Consider the following 21,589-nt stretch of genomic DNA (forward strand, 5'->3'; position numbering starts at 1 on the left):
GGGAGAGACGTGAAAGTCCCATGGTAGTATGAGTGGTCATGGTTTTGAGTTGTGCCAGAAGATTGGGGGAATGTCTTTGGGTGCAGTAAAAGCGACACGTTTTTTTATTCAACTATTACTTGCTTTTTAGGCACTGAATTTTGGAGATATGCCGAAGTACTTGTGGGAGATTTGGGTACCTGACAAACCATGGGTGGTAAGATATCAGCTCCGTTTACACCAGGTTTTGTTTCCTTTTAAGTCAAGCATTGTATCCTTCCCCTTTCTTCATTGAAGCGAATATTTCAGCTCCCTTCGGGAGTTTCATTCCCTCGTTGTGTTCCACCAACATAATGTTTCGTGACCATGGAGTGTAGTGAAACAGGAATTACAGATATTCAGCTGAATGTTCTTAATTATTTTTAATGACACTGGTTTACAGGTAGGGGAAAAAATCTTCAGAAACTGTCCTGGATTTCTGAAAACAAACCTTGGTTTCCATGCACACTGATCTTTATGAATTCCCACTTGCACCAAAATAGAATCATTCAGTGGTAAAATGGTAAATCAGGACCACACACAGTAGCAAACTGAAACAGTCTTTTTCTCAGATATTCTGAGACAGGAAACATAGTTCCCTGGGAGACAATTCAGTCATTCAAGGAAAGAATGGTGCATGTTCAGGAACGTAGCTTATTCATTTTTGACATTCAGGCAGATTCTGCAGGGTGCACTTTCAAACAGGCAATTCCCGCATGTGTTTTGAAGTGGGAGCTGTCTTCTGAGAACTCCTTGTTGAACATTTGCTTGCAGCAAGTGTGCCAAGGAAGGATACTATATGTATATTTCTCCTGTTTATCATTCAGCCCTTTAATAAAGATGAGGAATGTTCCCTTTGCTCATGCTGTGTGATGCAATAGTCCTGCCTTCTCAGTTCCAGTAGGACACAGTTATTTTGGTGCCAAACAGGGCCAAGCATCCTAGCTTCAAGTGTGCCTTGATGAGGACCCCCTCCCCCCAGTGCATCTCCAGGGGCTCAGGTAACTCCCAGCCATCAATGGGTGACTGGTGTTTCCACAGGGCCTTGGCTTGGATCTGTCAAGAGGCAACCCAGGCTATAGACGGGTAGATCACCTTGCTTGGGAAAAGGGTTGCGAGACACCTGCTGGGAGTGGGGGATCTTCCTAGCAGTGGGAAGAGGGAACTTCCTAGTAGTGGGGAAAACCTAGGTTGATGCGGCAATGATGTCACTGGTAACACAGTGGCATCGTTTCTGAAGCATCATTGTCAAAGGTGTTTTGATTGTGTATTCCCACATGGCAGGGGGTTGGACTTGATGGCCCTTGTGATCTCTTCCAACTCTATGAGTCTATGAAATACACAAATGCTTAATGGTTTTCTCTCTCTCTCTCTTTTTTTTTAATGAGGGCATATATCAATGCCAGGAGCTATGCAACTTAAACTATGGTAGAAGTTGTTTGTAATTGTCTAATACATAATGGCAGATGGCATTATAAATAATTATGCATGAGCTGATGTAAAGCACACTTAAAATGTTCTGTACAACCAAACAAGAATTTGTTTACTCAGAGCACAAAGTGAAGCCTCTTTAAATCCTGGTGGCATGGTTGCCAGCCTCCCGGGGGGACCTGGAAATTTCTTGGAACATGACTGATCTCCAGGTAACAGAGTTCAGTTCTTCTTGAGAAAAGGGCAGCTTAGGAGAGTAGACTCTATGGCATTATACCCTGCTGAGGTCTCTTCCCAAACTCTATGCTCTCCAGACTCCACCCCAAAATCCGAAGGAATTATTACCCAACCCAGAATTGGCAACCTTATCTGTTGAGTCGGATGAGAGAGATGTGTACCAGTGTTCAGCTTCTTGTAATACATGGAACTTGTTAACTGACTGAAGAGTCACACATATGCACTGTTAGCACCACCCCTCTGTGCCATCCCCATTGCGTAGGCTCAGACCCTCACAACCAGTCAGCATGACAAAAGAAGGTTCTTTACTCACAGGGTTCTTTACTCAATAGTCTTTTGAGAACCACAGTGGTATAGTGGTTAAGCACAGGTGGTCTCTAATCTGGAGAACCGGGTTTGATTCCCCGTTTCTCCACATGAGCTGCGGACTCTTATCTGGTGAATTGGATTTGTTTATTTGCTCTTACACATGAAGCCTGCTGGGTGACCTTGGGCCAGTCTCAGTTCTCTCAGAACTCAGTCAGCCCCACTTACCTCACAAAATGTCTATTGAGGTGAGAAAAAGGGAAAGGAGTTTGTACACTGCCTTGAATCTCCTTAGAGAAAGAAAGACCATAAAGACAGGGTATAAATCCAAACTCTTTTTCTTCTTTATTGCCAGTTTAAGCAGTTAAATTCCAGCCCAGTTCACTCAGTTTCACAACAGAGTTGCTCCATACTCTGGATCTCCTTGCTCCAGGCTATGAATGGCTGGTGGGTTTTCTGTCAAGTCCTACCAGTTTGAGATTGTCTGCTCCAGTGTTCTTGGTCCTCTCCCCAACACCCAACACCCCCATTCCCACTCTCACAGTTGCAGCCAAATCTGGGTTGTATAGTTCCCACCCTACTTTGAGGAAAGATTGAGGCCTTCTCATTGCAACTTGGTTGAGGCTGTTTTGACCCTGCCCTGCTCTGGGGATCTGCTCATTCCTTCTGATTGCAGCTTGGCCTCAGCTGTGTTGGCCCAGCCCTGCTCTGTGGAAATGCTGAGGCCAGCTCCTGCTACCCAGGCCTTCCTACCAGCTCCCTGCAGCTTCTTGCTTCTATAAGATGCCTTTGCTTGCTGGTAAGTCCAGGAGTAGGGTTACCAGTTGCAGGACGTCGCAACATCTGTGGGTGGAGGCCCATGAAAAGGAGAGGTGTGAGGAGGGGTAGAGGGTGCTGGAAGGTAGCCCTGTCCCCAGACATGCACTTACACACAATGTTACAAATCACAGTATGAGAAATTAGGATTGTTCCACTCCTGCTGGGATCTGGAGACTTCCTGGAATTACAACTGATCTCCAGGCTTCAAAGATCTTTTCTGCTGGAGAAACCAGGTCTCTTCCGTCTCCATCCTCAAATCTCCATGAGCTTCCTAAACTGGAATTGGCAACTCTGCTCTAATTTTGTTACCACAAACAAATACAAGGGAATGTATTGTCAAAGGCTTTCATGGCCTGAATCACTGGGGTGTTGTGTGGTTTCCGAAGGAGGTAACAGAAATGTAATCTAGTAGTATTTTCTCCTGATTCTTGTTTGCATTTCCAGTGGCTGTGATTATTCAGAGGATCTGATGGTAGTAAAGCAAGTGAAGTATACATACCTGTGGAATGTCCAGGGTGGGAGAAAGAACCATTTGCTTGTTAACAAGTATAAAGGGTTCAATTATCAAGCTTGATTTGCATGTTTTGCTATTATAGGCTACTACAATGCAGATGCCCTCACTAATTGATTATGCTATCTTCATGGTTATTCACATACTAAATAGATTGATCCCACCCAACACATGCAAATCAAGTTTGCTAATTACACTCTTTACACTTGTTAACAGGCAAATGGTTCTTTCTCCCACCCTGGACATTCCACAGGTATATATACTCCACTTGCTTTACTACCATCAGATCCTCTGAAGTTGCCAGCCACAGATGCAGGCAAAACTTCAGGAGAAAATACTACTAGAACACAGCCATACATCCTGGAAAACACACAACACCCCAAATATAAGGGAATGTTGAGAGCTAGCAATACACAGTGTCATGTCTTCAACAGGTGGGATGCTTCTGTGTGTATGTTTTTTTTGTGTGTATATATAATCAACTTGCCTTTGAAACTCTGCAATGCCTTTTAAAATACTGCCAGTATATAATATATTGCTTAACGCTCAAATTGTAATACTTTATTGCAAAGCTCTACGGATTACATTTTAAATAGAGATTGTTTCCTCTCAAGGGTTTTATGTTGACAAATAAATCTTCGCATTTCTAGACAACTTATTAAAAATCTTTTCAGAATGCACTGTAACGGTTTCAAAGGACTGGAAATACACAAGTCTATTAAAATACTCTATCCTGGAAAAAAACAGGAGTTCTCATGTGTAGCAAGAGAATTCCTGATCACTTAGAGTCAAACTGGACTAGATCTTGGAAGGTCTATAAACTGATCTGCCCAATTATTGTTCTTGGAAAAAAGCACTCAGGGAGACCCCATCCCACACCCTGCATTCTTGCCTGACTTCAGATGTTCTCTAACTTGTTTGTCCTGCCCCCCCGCCCTCCTACTCCTCATACCACATCTTCCTTCCCTGTAGCTGCTAAATATTGATTGTGATGTTGGTGTAACTAATTTCTAACCTAATTCACACATCATATGTATGTGCCTTTACGGGATGAGTTAACTGGCACTGTCCCAGTCACAACTGATTTTCAAAAACTGTCTCGTCCACATGGTTTATGGTGCATGGGCATTTTGCCTACATGCATACCTCCAGAATTATACATATAGATGCCATCCCCATGACTGGGAGCACTGGCTTGGATCCACCTAAGCATTCATGCACACCTTACTGCAGGGGCGGAGTGAGGGGGAACTGCACTTGGGGCATGTGTGTGCCCTGCACCACTGCCCTGCCCCCGTCTGCCCTACCCTGCCCTGGAACGACCCCGGAATGCCACAACATGCCCCTGCCACAGCCTTCCCCTCACTCCCTTGGCACTACACCACTGCCTTACTGTTTGTTCATGTTCTTCTCTGTTACTGAAGTCAATTTGTGTCCCTGGAAAGATAATTCCTGAGATTGGGGAATTTAGGGATAGAAATAGCCTCATGGCTCATTGGAGGCCTCACTGGAAGGAAGAGGGAGAGAGAGAGCTGTCTCCCTCCCAGTCAGTGAGCAGAGTGAAGAGGACAAACAATTTCAGCGTGGCCACTATGTGAAAGGGGATGTGGGAACAGATGGATTCATTGTGGTTCTTGTAGTGACGTGATGGAGGAAAGGTGACCACCTTTTCCCCTCTCCAACCAGGAGCTCCCCCATCTGCATGGCTCATCTTCCACATGGTTCTAGGGTTGTCAGGTTTCCCCTGCCAGGGAATGGAAGGTGGGCTTGCCAAATCCTGACTGGGAAATTCCTGGAGATTTGGGGGTGGAGCCTGGGGAGGACAGAGACCTCAGTGGGGTACAGAACCACAGAGTCCACCTTCCAAAGCACCCATTCTCTCAGGAGAACTGATCTCCAAAGTTGGGAGACTAGCTCTAACTCCAGGGGACCTCCAGGTTAGATGCTGGCATCTCTACATGGTTCCCTGGATGCTGGCATCTCTACATGGTTCCCATGCCCTAGAGAACAATCTTTCCCTGAGACAAAAGGGGGTTCAGGGGCAGAGAGGGACACTGGGAAAATTTGTGTTCTATGGTGCTTGTTTGAAAACAAACCACTGCTTTTATAATACTCCCTAGTTTTTGTTGTTGTTTTAATCCCAAACTACACATAATACAGTTCATAGGTGCCAAGTAATTGTGTCCATGTTCAGGCAAGCATGCATAGGATGGAACAGGAGCTGGTGTGCCATGCTGTGACTAGAAGGCAGACCCAGTGTGTTTCCCGTCTGTATTTTTTCCCGTCTGTCATTTTTACTACAATGTGAGTTGCAGGGTTGATGTTGATCATATATGCTGTACTTTGAATGTTGTGATAATTGGCATGAATCCAGAAAGAAAAACTTGTTGGTGAAACCTGTCTTCTGTTTGCTGCCAGGGTTGATTGATTGATTGATTGATTGATTGATTGATTGATTGATTGATTGATTGATTGATTGATTGATTGATTAAATTTATAGGCTGCCTCATCCCCGAAGGGTTGATGCAGATGCATTTGGATAGGTGTATGTATCTCTGTCACAATAAGACATTTGGGGCCCAATTGGTGCTTCTTTTGATGGGGGTAGAAGGTGGGTGCTTTCATTTGGGCCAATGACACACCTATATGTGGATAAGGATCCTATAGATTAGGATTTTTTGCATTCTTTCCTGCCCAAAAGTGCCTTTACAAGTGTCACTCAAGTATGACTTTGTTTCAAACAACTAGAAAGAGATTATGGAAATTTCTCCATTTCCAGTCCGCAAGCCTATGCCGTATCATTAGCAGTAAAATAGTTTCTTCTGTTTTGCTTTGACTGGGGTCATTTTCTGCATCTGTTTGACTCGAATGTAATTAGAGCAGCTACCAAATGCGCTGTTTTTTTAATGTACTTTTTAGAAAGTTAGACCTGTTGTTAAACTACGATTCAGGTAGTGATTATAAGGAAATTAAAATAGATCTCAGTCCAATGCCAGTGCTTTCCGTTTCTGTCCTGAAAGGCAAACCGTCTTGGGGAAGCGAAGCAGCCAGAAGTGTTTTATATCTCGAGTTCATCTCTCTCTAATTAGTACTGTTTAATGAGCCATTCAACCCCATTGGATCTCACACTTCCCCTTGGGGATTTCCCAGCTGTTTTGCTCTCCTGTTGTAATTGAAATCAAACTTGTTCCAACCTGTAATTGATAGTGAATTCAACCATTTTATGTTTACCATGAAACAGACGCATGGCGTGTGCATGCAAAGCAGCATATGGACAAAAGCAGGACCTACTCCCATGAAAAGGAAATGTGTTTTGTTTTGTTTTGCATCGTTTGATTGTTTATCCGAGCAACTGGTGCACAGATGAGATGGAGATAGTAAACAGGTGTGGATAAATGTATCCATAGTCATGGGGGTAATTGATGTAACTAGAGGCACAAGCAATTGTCCCTCTAAGCTTGCTCTCGCTCAGCAGAACTGAGCCACCAATGACAGCTCTCCCTGCTTGGCAGCCACCCAACCTGCACAGAACCAATATGGTGCCTGTGCAGCCATGCAGCTCACAGGGAATGTTGCGTACAAGGCAATCATGGGAAGTATTGTACGAGAGAAGCTGGGAATGAAGGAGAGGAAGGGATGAGTCTTTGGCTTAGTGGCAAAGTTTCTGCTTTGCGTGCTAAAAGATCCCAAATTCAATCCGTGGCATCTCCAGTTAAAAGTGTCAGTAGTTGATGTGAAAGACCTCTGCCTGGGGCCCAGGAGAGCTACTGTCAGTCAGAGTGGACAACACTGATTTTGATGGACTCCATGTGCTCATGTTCATGATCAGGTCCTGGAGTTGCCAGCTCCGGGCTGGGAAATTCCTGGCAGTTTGGGAGTGCAGTTTGGAGAGGTTTGGAGATGTCAAATGCTCAGTGAAGTATAATGCCCTAGAGTCTCTCCTCCAAAGCAGTCTCTGTGGGAAATGATCCATGTAGTCTGGAGATCCACTATAATTGTGGGAGATATAGTGCTGTTTTGAATATTTGGCAAATATTTCATGTGTCTGAATATTGTCAAAGGCTTTCATGGCCAGAATCGCTGGGGTGTTGTGTGGTTTCCGGGCTGTATGGCTGTGTTCTAGCAGCATTTTGCCTGGATCTGTGGCTGGCATCTTCAGATGATCATATTCTGAATATTGTTTTATTATATTGTTTTATGGTTTCCTTGTACTATTGTACCTTGAGAGCCCCTTCAGATAAATCTCTGGATAGGCACCACATAGATTTGTTAAATGGATATAATAATTGCACATACTGTGTAAGGGCCATGCCCTCGGACAGCAGCTGCCAGTCAGAGCAGACAAGATTGACCTTGACAGGCCAAAAGTCAGGCTCAGTATAAATTTAGTTGGTCATGAATAGGGGAGGTTGATTCTTCAGCCCACTGTGTACTTTAAAGATGTGTGAAGACAATCTGGCGTCCCTCAACACACACTATGATCTTTGAGAGTGTATTCATGTCACCCCCATTAACCTGCACTGTAGGTATTTTTTCATTCACTTTAAACATTGACTTTCTTTTCCCATAAAAAAATTGCTGCTCCTGGGATCCTAACTCTTAGCATGCAAGGTACATCCAACCACGTACATACTCTCACCACCATCACCACCACCTCTCTGGCTGGTGTCCACTGAAGGCTCTGAAATGTTCTGGCTGGCAGAAGAAAACAAATGGAGTTCTTAGTGGGTAGTATGATGGAAATGGCTGAAATTGCTTCTTCTTCTAAAGGCTTGGTAGAAATTAAGCCTTCAGAACAATGCGGTTGGATAACACACCACACAATAATTCCTTTAATAAGGAATTATTATAGGCTTGTATTTTTAAAATTGTACATATTGTTATTTTTAATTATCTATAAGCCATCTCAAGGATGTCTGGTGGACACAGCAGGACAAAAATGATTAAAATAATAAATACAACATTAATAATTCCAAGCCCATCCTGTTCTCTTTATTTTATTTAAGGCTGCCCCGCATTTCTGAGTTATATCTTCTTCCTAAGTCTCAGAAGTCCATAAACCCTGTGTAAGCTTTTTCTGGTGGTCTCTCTTTCCTTGGCTCCACCGCTATCTCATTGCATGTCTTCTTTGCTCTTCTTTACCTCAGGATTTTTGTCTCCTGTACCTCAGATTCTGTTACCTCACAGAGCTTTCCAGTATGTTTTTAGGAAATCTTTTTTTTGTAAATAAATCTAATAAAAATAAATAACTTTACCAAAGTTGGGAAGACATGGGAAGATTTGCATTTGTCAGTGCATTTTGGGAATGGATCACTGGATGTAACTCATTGCCATGTAGCATCTGTCAGGTATTCTTTGCAAACCTCCCTAAAAACAGAAGAGCAGAAAGACTCCGGTAGTTACAAAATGCATGTCTTTTACTAAGCACAAATGGTTTTCCTTTCACGAAATAGAAATCTCTATAGTAAGGGATAGCAATGCAGGAAATATTGCATGCAAATCATCTTTTTGGGAATGCAGTTGATTAGGTCATGCAGCTATACCTTCCCCATTAGTCAAAAAATGCTGGAAAATTAAAGGTATTCATTTTTTCAGATTGGTATAAACATTAGGATGAAGATATATCCTCATGTATTAAATTTTATACACACACATACATATATATACATACATACGCACACACACACACATATAATTCAGGATAAAGAAAATATCATAAGGGAGCCTTGATGCTTATATATTGTAGGTACTATGCTTCTCTTAGGAAATTGTACTGTTATACACTCTGTTTTAATGAAGAGCGGGGAGAGGTGGAAAAGTAGCAAAACATATTGAGTATGTTAAGGCTAAGTACTTCTAATAATTGGGAACCATGTTCCTGCAAACTTACAGTCAGGAATGATGAATGGTATTTTTGCACATATGTAATTATGACTGATCCTTATATATTGAGTGCTTGAACATATGTGGTGTGTTTACCACAGAAAGAAAAGGAACAATAGATTCATATCTGTGTGCAGCATGCGGTGCATTTTCATTTACAATTTTAGTTTTATACAGCAAATGGACCAATAAAAATGCAAAATATGCTGCAATGCATAGTTATGGTTCCTCTCAGATGAGAAGGGGGGAGGGAACACTTTTGTTGCATGATCTCCAGGTAATTTCATAATTCTCATTGGATGGATTGCATCCTGGAAATGTGTTTGCTTCAGCTCTTTGTGGGATAGCTTACTTTCATGGAAACCCCCTCATGGTGAGCCATAATCAAAACGACCGAAAGAGTCACAAGCGTACTGTATGACCTGTTTCCCACTCCATCAAATAGGCACATAGAATAATATAATATGTAACTGTTACATAGAATAATATAATATGTAACTGTTGCCCTGACATAGAAGGCCCAGGCTGGCGTGATCTTGTCAGATCTCAGAAGTCAAGCAGGGTTGACCTTGGTTACTACTTGGATGGGAGACCACCATGGAAATCCAAGATTGCTGTGCAAAGGAAGGCAATGGCCAACCAATGCGGTATACTGGTTAAGAGCAAGTGGATTCTAATCTGGAGAACTGGGTTTGATTCCCCTGAGTGGTGGTGACTTATCTGGTGAACCAGATGTGTTTCTGCACTCCTACATTCTTTCTGGGTGACCTTGGGCTAGTCACAGTTATCTCAGAATTCTTTTCAGTCCCAGCTACCTTACAAGGTGTCTGTTGTGGGGAGAGGGAGAGAAAGGAGGTTGTAAGCCTCCTTGAGTCTCCTTACAGGAGAGAAAGCTGGAATATAAATACAAACTGCTCCTCCTCTTCTTGTTCTTCTTGTTCTTCTAAACTCTTGCTTTGAAAACTCTGAGTTTGTGCTTTTAAAGCGTTTTGCTGGTTGAAACGTTTGGAAAATGTCCTCAGCTGCTTCTGTGATCTACTGACTATGTTTCCCATGCTCTTCTATTTCCCTGAACTTCCTTCTTGGCCTCATTTTCCCGCCATTCCCAATCACCTGTTTATTTTAACCATTTCTGTGTTTGTTCTTTTTTCTTATTTTTGAGAGGCCAGTTTTTGAAGCATTGGGTACATGAGGAGCACAGAATGCTGCACGAGACTGTGAAGCATTGAAACTTCGATTCAATACATACCTCAAAATATGTTTGGGGGGGGAGGAGGGGAGGAATGAAGTAATGGTGGTCAGGAATCGTTTCAAAGGTGTGTGGGGAGGACTGAAAACATTTTACAAGTGTTTTTTAGGAGATTTCTGTGGAAAGGACCTCCTCCTTCTGCATGGCCAGCTCATTTTCTCCCCAGCAGCTGCCCAGGTGTGAAGATGAGAGCAGAGAAAAGTAGGGGATTGCTGGAGAGGACAGGCCCTTTCCTAGCATAAGACTCACACCTCAAAGAGGTTCATGGCTTCCCCAGTCTCCAGTTCCTCTGGCAGTGGCTGGTTCAGTTTTGGAACCACCAGACAGCTGCAAGCTGCACCTGACGATAACCTTGCCCCATTTCTTGAAGCTTGGGGGTGTCTGTTGTGGAGAGAAGAAGGGAAAGGAGTTTGTAAGCTGCTTTGCGTCTCCTTATAAGAGAGAAAGGCAGGACCTTCAACTGCAGTGATAATTCATGTCAAGCCACTAATTGCCTTCTTTCGCACTGTGGTCATTTTGCAGGAAGAAGGAATCAGTGAGCGAGTGTTTGTTGCTGGAGTGCAAACGTACAACAAACATCTCAGGCACTACTTTGTTTGGCTTCCTCCTGAGCCCTTTTCTCTTCCGGACTATCCTTGAGTCTGAGGTGCCTAATTTGGTGGAGGCTTCTGTCCACGAACCTCACTTATCCGCATGAATCCCTATTCTGGCTTTTACATTACAGCAAAGGGCCAGCCTTTAATTTCCTATTTCCTCGTCAAACCCTAGGGAGTTTGCAAAACAGAAATGTCTGTTTTGTGAAATTACCTCTGCTTTGCCAGGATCCATATGGAACCTAAAGTTTTTATCATCCTTTTGAAACCGTTGGGTAATTTATGAGTATGCAGAACAGTCCGCCACAAAGATCAGCAGCTAGTAAATGTTGTGGGAGGAGGGCAGGATGAAAGAGTTTTAAGTCCTGAAATGTTTCATCCAGGCCCAATCAAAACAACCAATCTCTGGTCAGCCAGCTGCACTTGCCGCCCTATGTGTGCACAGCTGCTGTGTTTGTTATAGTATGTTTCCTCGTTCAAGAATGCAACTTGTTGGTCCCCTCTAACTCCTAGAGAACCTCCAAACAATGATTCCAGGTGATGCTGACTTCCATTGTCTCCCTGTGATTCAGTATTAAGAGAAGCTGGAGGTTCTGAGGAGTCAATCTTGAGTTACGGTGAAACACTCCTGCACCACCTCAGCTACGGCAGTAGAAAGGATGGAGTCAGCTTGCTACCACAGTCCCCATGGTGGTGCAGAAGAGGATTGGGCCTCACCAATCATTTGTCCTTCCCCTCCAATCAGCACTAGGGCTGGTGTGAGAGCCATCACAGATCTTTCAAATGTAAATTCTCTTTGTAAAGAAGAGGAAGGAGATGAGCTAAAGAGGTATGAATCCCATCATAAATCTTCCAAATGCGAATTCTCTGTGCAGTTGGTTAGAACAGAATTAGCAGTTAGCAAGGCTGAAGCACCCTAGTTTAAGAAGGCTGTGGCAGTGACATAGGATGGCTGAACTTTTTTTCTGCACTTTTCTAATTTTTGTAATTTTAGCTCTGTTGCATTCCTTATTAGATCCCTTGTGCTATTCAGTTGCGTTGCTTTGTGCCATGTATACATCCTGAGTCTCAAGTACAACATTGGTAAATAATTAATAAAGCACCCATAAATAATAAAAGAAATAAATTAATATTCATTTTCCCCTCCCCCAATGAAAATTTTGTCAGTACACACCTGGTCTCCATACAAAGTAAGCATGGTGGTCCCGGTGCTGGTTTTCTAGGGATGTGGTGGGGGGAACAAGTCTCCAGTCTGTGTGATAAAAAAGACTTCTGATCTGGAAACTTTCCTCCCCCTGCCTCCATCTTTTGACATGTGATGACTCTATAGTGGCGAGTGGAGGAAACAGAAAAACACTTTACAGCTAAACTGGGGGAAGTTTCATTTGCTCTGTAAATTTCAAGGCTGAGCCCTAGAATTGAAAACAGATGCCCCAGCCCAAATTAAACCCAAGATGATAACAAATGAATCAGTAAGCGAGTTTCATGGAAGAGCCCAACATTATACTGAGGGAGCATGCTTAGTTCATAGTTGCATAGTGGTGATCCCTGTCCAGTGGGGGCTGCGCTCAACAGTGTCCCGTTATGACCTGGCACTTAATCTGGACCACCCTTGTTAAGATCTCTGCTTGGCGTTATTCATTTCATTTCCTTGTTTCTGAGGACCAATGACCCCATTGTCAGAACATGTGTAAATGTTTAGATGAGCAAAATCTAAATGACAGCTGGACCCTCCTTCTAACAGGTGCCGTGTGCAGATTAGTGCTGAGTGCACAGCTTGTGCAAACCTGATAAGGTGAGGGCACCTGATTGGTATCACTTTTGTATATAGTTAGCACAGACAGCAGTGTAATGTGTGCCTAAAAACACCTGTGGTCTGGCGAAGCACTTTGTTAGTAGATAGCAATAAAATAGAACTGCACTGGTGACTGTGTGTCTATCAGTTCTTGTCTACATTGCGTCCTACAAGGTGGTCTACTCCAAGTAAATCCACTGCTTCAACACCCATAACAACATGCTGGACTGGAATGGGTCTCAAAGATTATATTTACACCCTGTTGCAACCCCATTCCACTCCTCAACTGCAAACTAGGAATTCAGATCAACTGTTTAAAGTTCCTAAAATCCACCAAGGGCCATCGCCAGAATTTTTTTTTAATCTTTTCAATTTACTGAAGCATCCCTCTCTCTCTCCCCACCCTTACTGGCTCCCTCCCTTAATTTGTGCTTTAGATTAAATCCTATTTGAGAAGATCAACCAAACCAAAGCCAGACAACTACACTGGTAAAAAGTCAACAGCTTTGACCGGGTGCTAAATTGTCATTCTTCCCTCCACTTCCCCCCCCCCCTTGTTCTCTGCTGTGATTTTATTTTCCTTTCCTTTCTTCCCCCATTCCCGTTGTTTCCTAGCCTGTAGTTGTATCACACAACCTGCAGGTTACCCAGTCCTGGCTGCAGAGATTATTAGTATGCTTATCACTGCATCACAAATTACCATACATTATCATTTTACAATCCCACGAATATCAGACAAGGAGAGGAAGGTCTCCGCAAAGGATATTAAAGAACAGTGGAATTCCTGCAAGCGTTCTGCCTCCCTCAATAAGGTACCTGTTGCTCTGATGCCCTTTCCTGCCCCCAATTTAAATTGGATAAGTGATTAAACTGTTGCCATTGTTGGGACTCGAAAGGCCACAGATGTATTTATACAACACGCAGCGATACAGAAAAACAAAAATTAATCAGAGCGCTTGATGCATGGGGAACCAATCCACGCTGGGTAAGGCTGTCTGCTCAAGCATTGTACATGGCGGAGGCCTGCTTTTCCAGTAATTAATACACCCCCAAAATGACAGTTCAGAAAACAAGAAGCGTAATATGTCAACGGGTTGGCCTTCACCACATTTCCAGCACACTTAAATATGTGGAACTCCAACTGTGTTCCCTACTAGGCTGAATTGTTCTGTAGAGGAAGGAATCAGTCTTTCCTCAGCACACAAACATACGCTCCCTGATGTATTAAAACACACACTCACAAAAGGGAGAGTACAAATTTATGCACCTTTTGATTCCTTGTCCATCTTGACCATTTTGGGGATGTTTTGATCACACAGAGAAGCCTTCCTGACTGTCCCATCAATCATAGAAAAAGTGCAGAGAAGGGCAACAAGGATGATTGAGGGACTGGAGCACCTTCCCTATGAGGAGAGGCTGCAGCATTTGGGACTCTTTAGTTTGGAGAGGAGGCGGCTGAGGGGGGATATGATTGAAGTCTGCAAAATTATGCGTGGGGTAGAAAATGTTGACAGAGAGAAATGTTTCTCTCTTTCTCACAATACTAGAACCAGGGGGCATTCATTGAAAATGCTGGGGGGAAGAATTAGGACTAATAAAAGGAAACACTTCTTCACGCAACGTGTGATTGGGTGTTTGGAATATGCTGCCACAGGAGGTGGTGATGGCCACTAACCTGGATAGCTTTAGAAGGGGCTTGGACAGATTTATGGAGGAGAAGTTGATTTATGGCTACCAATCTTGATCCTCTTTGATCTGAGATTGCAAATGCCTTAACAGACCAGGTGATCGGGAGCAACAGCCGCAGAAGGCCATTGCATTCACATCCTACATGTGAGCTCCCAAAGGCACCTGGTGGGCCACTGCGAGTAGCAGAGAGCTGGACTAGATGGACTTTGGTCTGATCCAGCTGGCTTGTTCTTATGTTCTTATGTTCTTAAAGAAGCTTATTTGGTGGCTATACAAGAGATGGTCTTTTTAGTAGCAGCCCTGTCATTATGGAACAACCTCCCCAGAGCGGTGTGCTGGCCCCCCTCTCCTGAATCTTTAGGTGGCAGTTGAAGGTTTTTTTAGTACCACACAGCTGTGGTGAACTGTGTAAAATGTTTTTTTTGTAAATTGTTTCTATGTATTGGTTTTAGGTATTTTGTCTATGTACTAGGCTGTCACAAGCTCTGTCAAGAAGGAAGGCAGCTAATAAATGTTTTGAATAAATAAATACTAGGACCCGCCAAGTGTAGTGTAGGCTGCTGCATTCTTCCCAACAACATGCATTTTCTGTTGGGTCTGAAAAGGTCAATGCCCAGATTTTGCTTGTTGATATTGCATGTGAAACAGTGATTGTCCCAGAGTTGTGGTTCATGTTCATGTAAGATGAAAATTAAAAAGTTGTTTCTTTTAGGCGACACATGCACATGAGAAAGACATACCCACTGTCACTAGCTTCCTAGTACGTGGAACTGTAATTTCTGAAAAGGGCTAGTGTAAATGCTACTCCAAATTCCACTCTTTCTTGCAAAGTATCTGGTTGATACAGCCATTTCTGTTGAGGGGGTTGAACTATGATGTAGTCATATTATTGCTTTTGCCTACACTGTGTGAGTATGATCATAGAGAAACAGATATATGGCAGAGTGATAAACAAAAGGAGGAGGAGGAGGAGGAGGATGGATTTGTACCCCACTTTTCTCCACCATAAGGAGTCTCAAAGCAGCTTACAAACTCCATCTCTTCCTCTCCCCGTAACAGACACTTTGGCTCATTCCGCACATACAGAATAATGCACTTTCAAACTGCTTTCAGTGCTCTTTGAAGCTGTGCGGAATAGCAAAACTCACTTGCTAACAGTTGTGAAAGTGGTTTGAAAACACATTATTTTGCATGTGCGGAATGTGCCTTTGTGAGGTAGGTGAGACTGAGAGAGTTCTGAGACAACCGTGACTGGCCTAAGGTCACCCAGCAGGCCAGTGTAGGAGGGGAGAAACAACCTGATCATCCAGATCTTCATCACCAGACCCACTCCCTTCTTTTACAAAAAAGCTAAAAGAAGGACATAACTGCTCTTCTCCTGATATTTTTGTATCCAAATGTGGGAAAGGTATGTTATTGGGGAACGGTCCTGTCAGTCAGTTCCCAGTGCATTAATTGTTCTGCCTTCCAAGAAGCATTTAATGGACTTGTTGGTTGAATCCCACCAGTCTACCTGATAAGGTTATTTTTGGAATCATGGGGCCTGCCTAGACAAAAGTAGGGAGGATGGAGAACTGTAGTAAGGAAGACCCTTAACTGTTGGTCAGAGGATCCACTGGAAAAAGGTCCCTGCTAGTTTCCTTGGCATTTCCAATGTCTGGCCATGGTGGCGAAATGGATGAGAAATGAAATGAATGAGATTTTGCATTTGTTTTGGTTTTCCCCATTTGCTTATGCCCTGACCTGTATGGCTCAAGCTAGCCCAACCTCATTAGATCTCAGAGGCTAAGCAGGATCATTTCTGGTTAATTCTTGGATGGGAGACCACCAAGGAAGTCCCGGGATGCTACGCAGAGGCAGCCAATGGCAAACCACATCTGAAAATCCCTTGCCTTGAAAACCTTTCAGGGTCACCATGAGTGTCTTGTTTCTGCCTGCCACTTTCCCACCAACATTTGTTTATGTTTTATTGGCAGGAACAAATGGCTATAAGATGTATTGGTGAACCAAAATGCAGACTACAAACCCTTCCATGTATTTTTTTTTTAATGTGGGCATCCTTGATTATGTATAGCTATTTATACACACGCAGAGAAATATCCTCTTAACATATAAACTGGAGGTGGTAGGAAATAGATGCCTCGGGCCATTCTTTTGTTGCTGGGAAGGGAGATATTGAAACTCAGGATACTGGCATAAATTCTAAAGAGGTTTTACAAGGATTTTTTTTTGGGGGGGGGGGGGTATGTCAAATTGTGCCTGGAGAAAGATAGACAGCTGTAACTTATAAACACTGTAGGCACAGCTGAATTGCGAGGTCAAGTTTCAATCTGGAAGACGGCAACTGAATGGAAGATTGATTTTGTTGATATCTCTACCTGTAGAAAAAAATATAATTAGTTCCAAATGTTTGTGCGTCTGTGTGAGGAACTGAGCCTCTTTAGAATATATATATTCTATGTGTAATGACAAGGGCTGAGTACACTGTTTGCTTGGGAACAAGGGAAAGGAATGTGAAGACATGATTCCCCCCCACTTATTTTTGACGTGCCAAGTAAAGGCTAGGCAACAGCTGCCTGAATCCCATTGTAATCATAAAATAATCAAGTCCAATAACAAGATCAGGCAGACTGGGGATCACAGGCCATGTTCATCTACTCATGCAACGGCATCCCTCTACAAGCACAGAGAGAAATAAAGGCTTTCTCACGGTCCCACCATGCTCTCTATGTAGCGTGCGATCTGGCTGTGTGCCACCCAAAAATGAGGCGTGCAGAAAGATTTTCCACAGATTCAGGTGCATACAGTGGGGGGAAAAAATCCATGCTGCCTTTTGCTTGCTTGTTTTATTATGCTGCCTTTCTTCCCAAATGGACACAAAACAGCTTACATCACTCTCTGTGTTGTCCTTATAAAAGACTTTGAGGTAGGTCAGGCTGATAGTGTGTGGCTGGCCCAAGTTCACCCACTGGCTTCCACAGCAGAGTGGGAATTCAGACCTGGGACTCCCAGATCCTAGTCCAAGATTCAAAATGTTACACCTCACTGGCTTTCTGTTGGCAATGGAAGGGGGCTGTGGCTTAGGTGAAATTGTGAATTGGGGGGGTTTTTTGGTGGTGTAGCTGTTAGAGTGGTGGAGTTGGATCTAATAGACCACTGATATGGAAGCTCACTGGGTGATCTTGGGCCAGCCACGCTCTGTCAGTGTAAGTTAGTTTGCAGGGTTGTTGTGAGAATAAAAGATGGGAGAATTGTGTTGTAAACCCCCGTAGATCTCCCTTGGGAAGGAAAACAAGGTATAAGTATTGAAATAATTCAGGTATGTGAAAGACATGGATTGTCAGGCATGACCTGAGCCCGGGACACATGGGGAATGCTGCTAGTATGGTGTTGCTTCCAGGAAAAGCCTGGAAGTAACATCACACCTTTCTAGGAATCACAAGAAATATTATGACTTTACCATGTTTTTTCTAGTAATTCCTAGAGAGTCATGACATCATGTCCCTGGAAGTGATGTCCTAGCCTTCTCCCCCAAAATACCAGGGTACCTACACAGAGGCAGGAAATGGCAAACCACCTGTTTCTCACTTGCCTTGAAAACCCCATGAAGAGTTGCCGTAGGTTGACTGAGACTTGACACCACATTCTACCTGTACCACCATCATGACCAGCAACACCGTGTGTGTGTGTGTGTGTGTGTGTGTGTGTGTGTGTGTGTGTGTGTGTGTGTGTGTGAGAGAGAGAGAGAGAGAGAGAGAGAGAGAGAGAGAGAGAGAAGATCAGGAAAACCTGTGAAGGTAAGGCTTCTCAAAATAGAGTTCAGGTAATAGAGTTCAAACCTCCAGGTAAGGCTTCTCAAAATAGAGTTCACTTGTGTGGTTAAAATGATACCTAAACACAGAAAACTACCATGAAATGGAAGAGGTTGGCCAGAAGTTTTTTCCTAGCATCTAGTTTTGTATGTGGCAGAGAATTATTTGTATAGAGGAGCTTTAAGGCCTGTCAAGCCCTGTCTGTATTAATCAAAATGAAACACCAGTTAGCACCTCAAGAACCATAAGTGCATGTGCACAGTGTCCATAGTTACCAGCAAGTATCTCACTGTTCTATGATAACTAGGACAGTTCATAATTGACACCACGGTGCTCTGAATCCTGGTGTTGTTTCCAGATCTGCCACTCATATAGCAGTTGATGCAAAAACAATGTCAATTTGAGATGGCCTTGTTTGCTACTGAATTTCATTGGTCAAGTTGTGGGGAAGGGGGCAGTCACAGTGTCATCCCAATGGCAGGGAATCCACAAAACAAACAACTTGATGCTTAAATGAACCAGAGTTATGAAACTCTGCCGTCTTGAGAACCCTGATTTTAGATTCTCTTGGGGCCAAACTAGATATTCAGCAGAAACCTTATGATGTTGGGCCTCCTCTAAAATAACAGCACGAAGGGGGTACAGTTTGAGTAGTGGAGGTAACCAACCCCTTTTCCATCCATTACAGTGCCCATCCTCCAAATTCTCCCCCTTCACTACAATCAGTATGTCCACAGTGGGTTCCACTTAGAGGTTGGAGCAGCCACAAAATATTGTCCCCCAGTTGTTGCCCACTTTCCGTTGCATGCTCTCTCGTGGTCTTTTCCCAAACCAGATAATCTTTTCAGAAGGATCACAGTCCAAGCAACTGGGTTTGTCTCCCCACTCCTCCATATAAAGCCTGCTGGGCGATCTTGAGCTAGTCACAGTTCTCTCCAAAATCTCAGACCCACCTTCCTCTCTCAGCCTCACCTACCTCACAAGGTGTCCATTGTGGGGAGAGAAAGGAAAGTAGTTTGTACTTCGTTTTGAGACTCCTTACGGAAGAAAAAAATAGGGTACAAATCCAAACTCCTCCTCCTCCTCTTCTTCACCCTCAACAAAAAAAGACTCAAGACTTGCTAAAAATGTTCAGAATTCATAGGAGCATGGAAAAATCATTATAACATTACTGTATTATAACAGTTTTAGTTGTATGTATATGTTGAGTTTTTTAAGCTGGGAAAAAGCGGCCTAGTGGCGGTCAGAAGGACTGGCAGGTAGAGAGGCTGAGGCAAAGAAACTTCAGGGAAAACTGATGTTTGTCTCATTTAATGTATTGGATTTCTAAACCACTCTCCCTGCTATGAGAGCATTGTGGCATGCTGTTGCATCTGCAAATACTGCAGCAATGAAAACTACACAGAGAATGGTCACTGTTTGGAAGCTGTGGAGGAAAGGGGAGTGAAGTGTCACATTTATTCTCCACATTGCAACCTGGCAAAAACACAGGAATCTTTCAGCAGCAAAGTTAGGTTTCTTGTTGGAAATTTCATTGGGGGGAGGGGGGGGCATCTGGCAAGGGAAGAATGATCGATTTCTTCTCTCTCATCCTTCTCTGATCTAAAGCATGGGCATTTTGCAAACAGGAAAGTGCCGTTGGCACTTGCACACTATCCACCCCTTAGCTAATGCCTCTTTATTTTTTGCGTGTGCTTTAAATTGGTGTAGTACGGCATAGAACACTGGATTCTAATCTAATTAGTAGAACAGGGTTTGATTCCCCCCCCCCCACGCACACACACTTGAGTTGCGGACTCTAATCCGGTGAACCAGGTTTGTTTCTCCCCCACTCCACATGAAGCCTGCTGGGTGACCTTGGGCCAGTTCTCTCCAAACCCTCTCAGCACCACCTACCTCACAAGGTAGGGGGGAAGGTGATTATTAGCCATGAAGGAGGAGAAGGAGGGGCTTAGGAACTCCTTTCCCTCCTGCCCTCACAACAAACACCCTGTGAGGTAGGTGAGGCTGAGAGAGCTCAGAAGAACCGTGACTAGGCCAAGGTCACCCAGCTGGCGTGTGTGGGAGTGCACAGGCTAATCTGAATTCCCCAGCTAAGCCTCCGCAGCTGAAGTGGCAGAGCGGGGAATCAAATCCGGTTCCTCTAGATTAGAGTGCACCTGCTCTTAACCACTACGCCACTGCTTCAAAGTTGAGAAAAGCAGAGTATAAAAACCAACTCTTCATCTTCTAAATGTGACCACTACGCACACAAAAATCACTATATTTTTGGGTGATTTATCAGATTTAATTTCCATGTAAGGTTATGAAATAGTGATTTGGGAGCAGCATGTGGTTATTGGCAGAGAGAGAGTGGACATAGAGGGGATAAATGGCTCATTAATCTATGTATTGATTTTGTATATCCAGTTTTGTGTTTTCAGTTATTGGATTCAAAATGCATTTGCTTGATTCTGTTTGGAGTACTTCAAAGCGGAGCACCGCCACCCAACTCTGGCCATTTTCTATGATGTCAGCATTAAAAAAAAACTACAATCAGACAACATCTTTAAAAAAATAACCAGCAATTGTGGACCTCTTAATGCAGAACAAAGTGTATTTTCGTCGGATCCACACAGAACAAAAATATATGTCTGTGATACGTCTTAAAAAGGGGCAACTGCCTCTTTTTACTCTGCACACCCAAAATAAGACGTCCAAGGGATGTCTTTAAAAAAAGAGGTTTCTGGTGTGCTTTCCAGACACCAAAGGCATCAGTGAAGAAAAGAGGATGTTTCCCACCTGACTGTTTTGCTTTCTGGCCAGTTTTACCTTAAGCTTGTGCCCGACCTGTTGCGTGTAGCTGAAGGGATTCTCCCTGCCACCATTTGCTGAAGGTCCCCCCAGCATGTTTGCTCTACAGGCTCTGATCCTGGGCACCTTTTCAACCCCCCAAATACATAGTTATTAGCTTGTCCTGCTGATTCTGGCAATATATGGTTTTCTTTTTGAATTTTTTTGATGAGCTGTCTTTGTAGCTTCACAGATATGCTTAAGAGAATCTTAAGACGCTCAGAAGACCCCTCTAGCTCCCATTGGGCTGACCTGCTCTCCGTGGTTCGTATACAGAGGCGGGATCCAGCAGGTTCTCACAGGTTCCCGAGAGTAGGTTACTAATTATTTGTGTGTGCCGAGAGGGGGTTACTCATTGGTGATTTTGCCACGTGATTTTTGCCTTAGTTACGCCCCTCCCCTAAGCAGTAGCAC

General features: G+C 43.5%; 1 protein-coding gene across 4 annotated transcripts in view; it reads left to right on the forward strand.

Moving 5' to 3' along the window:
- Positions 1–21,589, forward strand: part of PCDH9 (protocadherin 9) — a 959,062-nt gene that overhangs the window by 436,834 nt on the left and 500,639 nt on the right. For 2 of the 4 annotated variants that reach the window (XM_048495436.1, XM_048495438.1), the window contains exon 3: positions 131–196. The exons of the other annotated variants lie outside the window; for them this stretch is intronic. In XM_048495436.1, coding sequence (XP_048351393.1) covers positions 131–196 — 66 coding nt within the window. The remainder of the gene's footprint in view (positions 1–130; positions 197–21,589) is intronic. 4 annotated transcript variants of the gene reach the window in all.

The sequence above is a fragment of the Sphaerodactylus townsendi genome, linkage group LG04, assembly GCF_021028975.2.
Source record: "Sphaerodactylus townsendi isolate TG3544 linkage group LG04, MPM_Stown_v2.3, whole genome shotgun sequence".
NCBI lineage: Eukaryota > Metazoa > Chordata > Lepidosauria > Squamata > Sphaerodactylidae > Sphaerodactylus > Sphaerodactylus townsendi.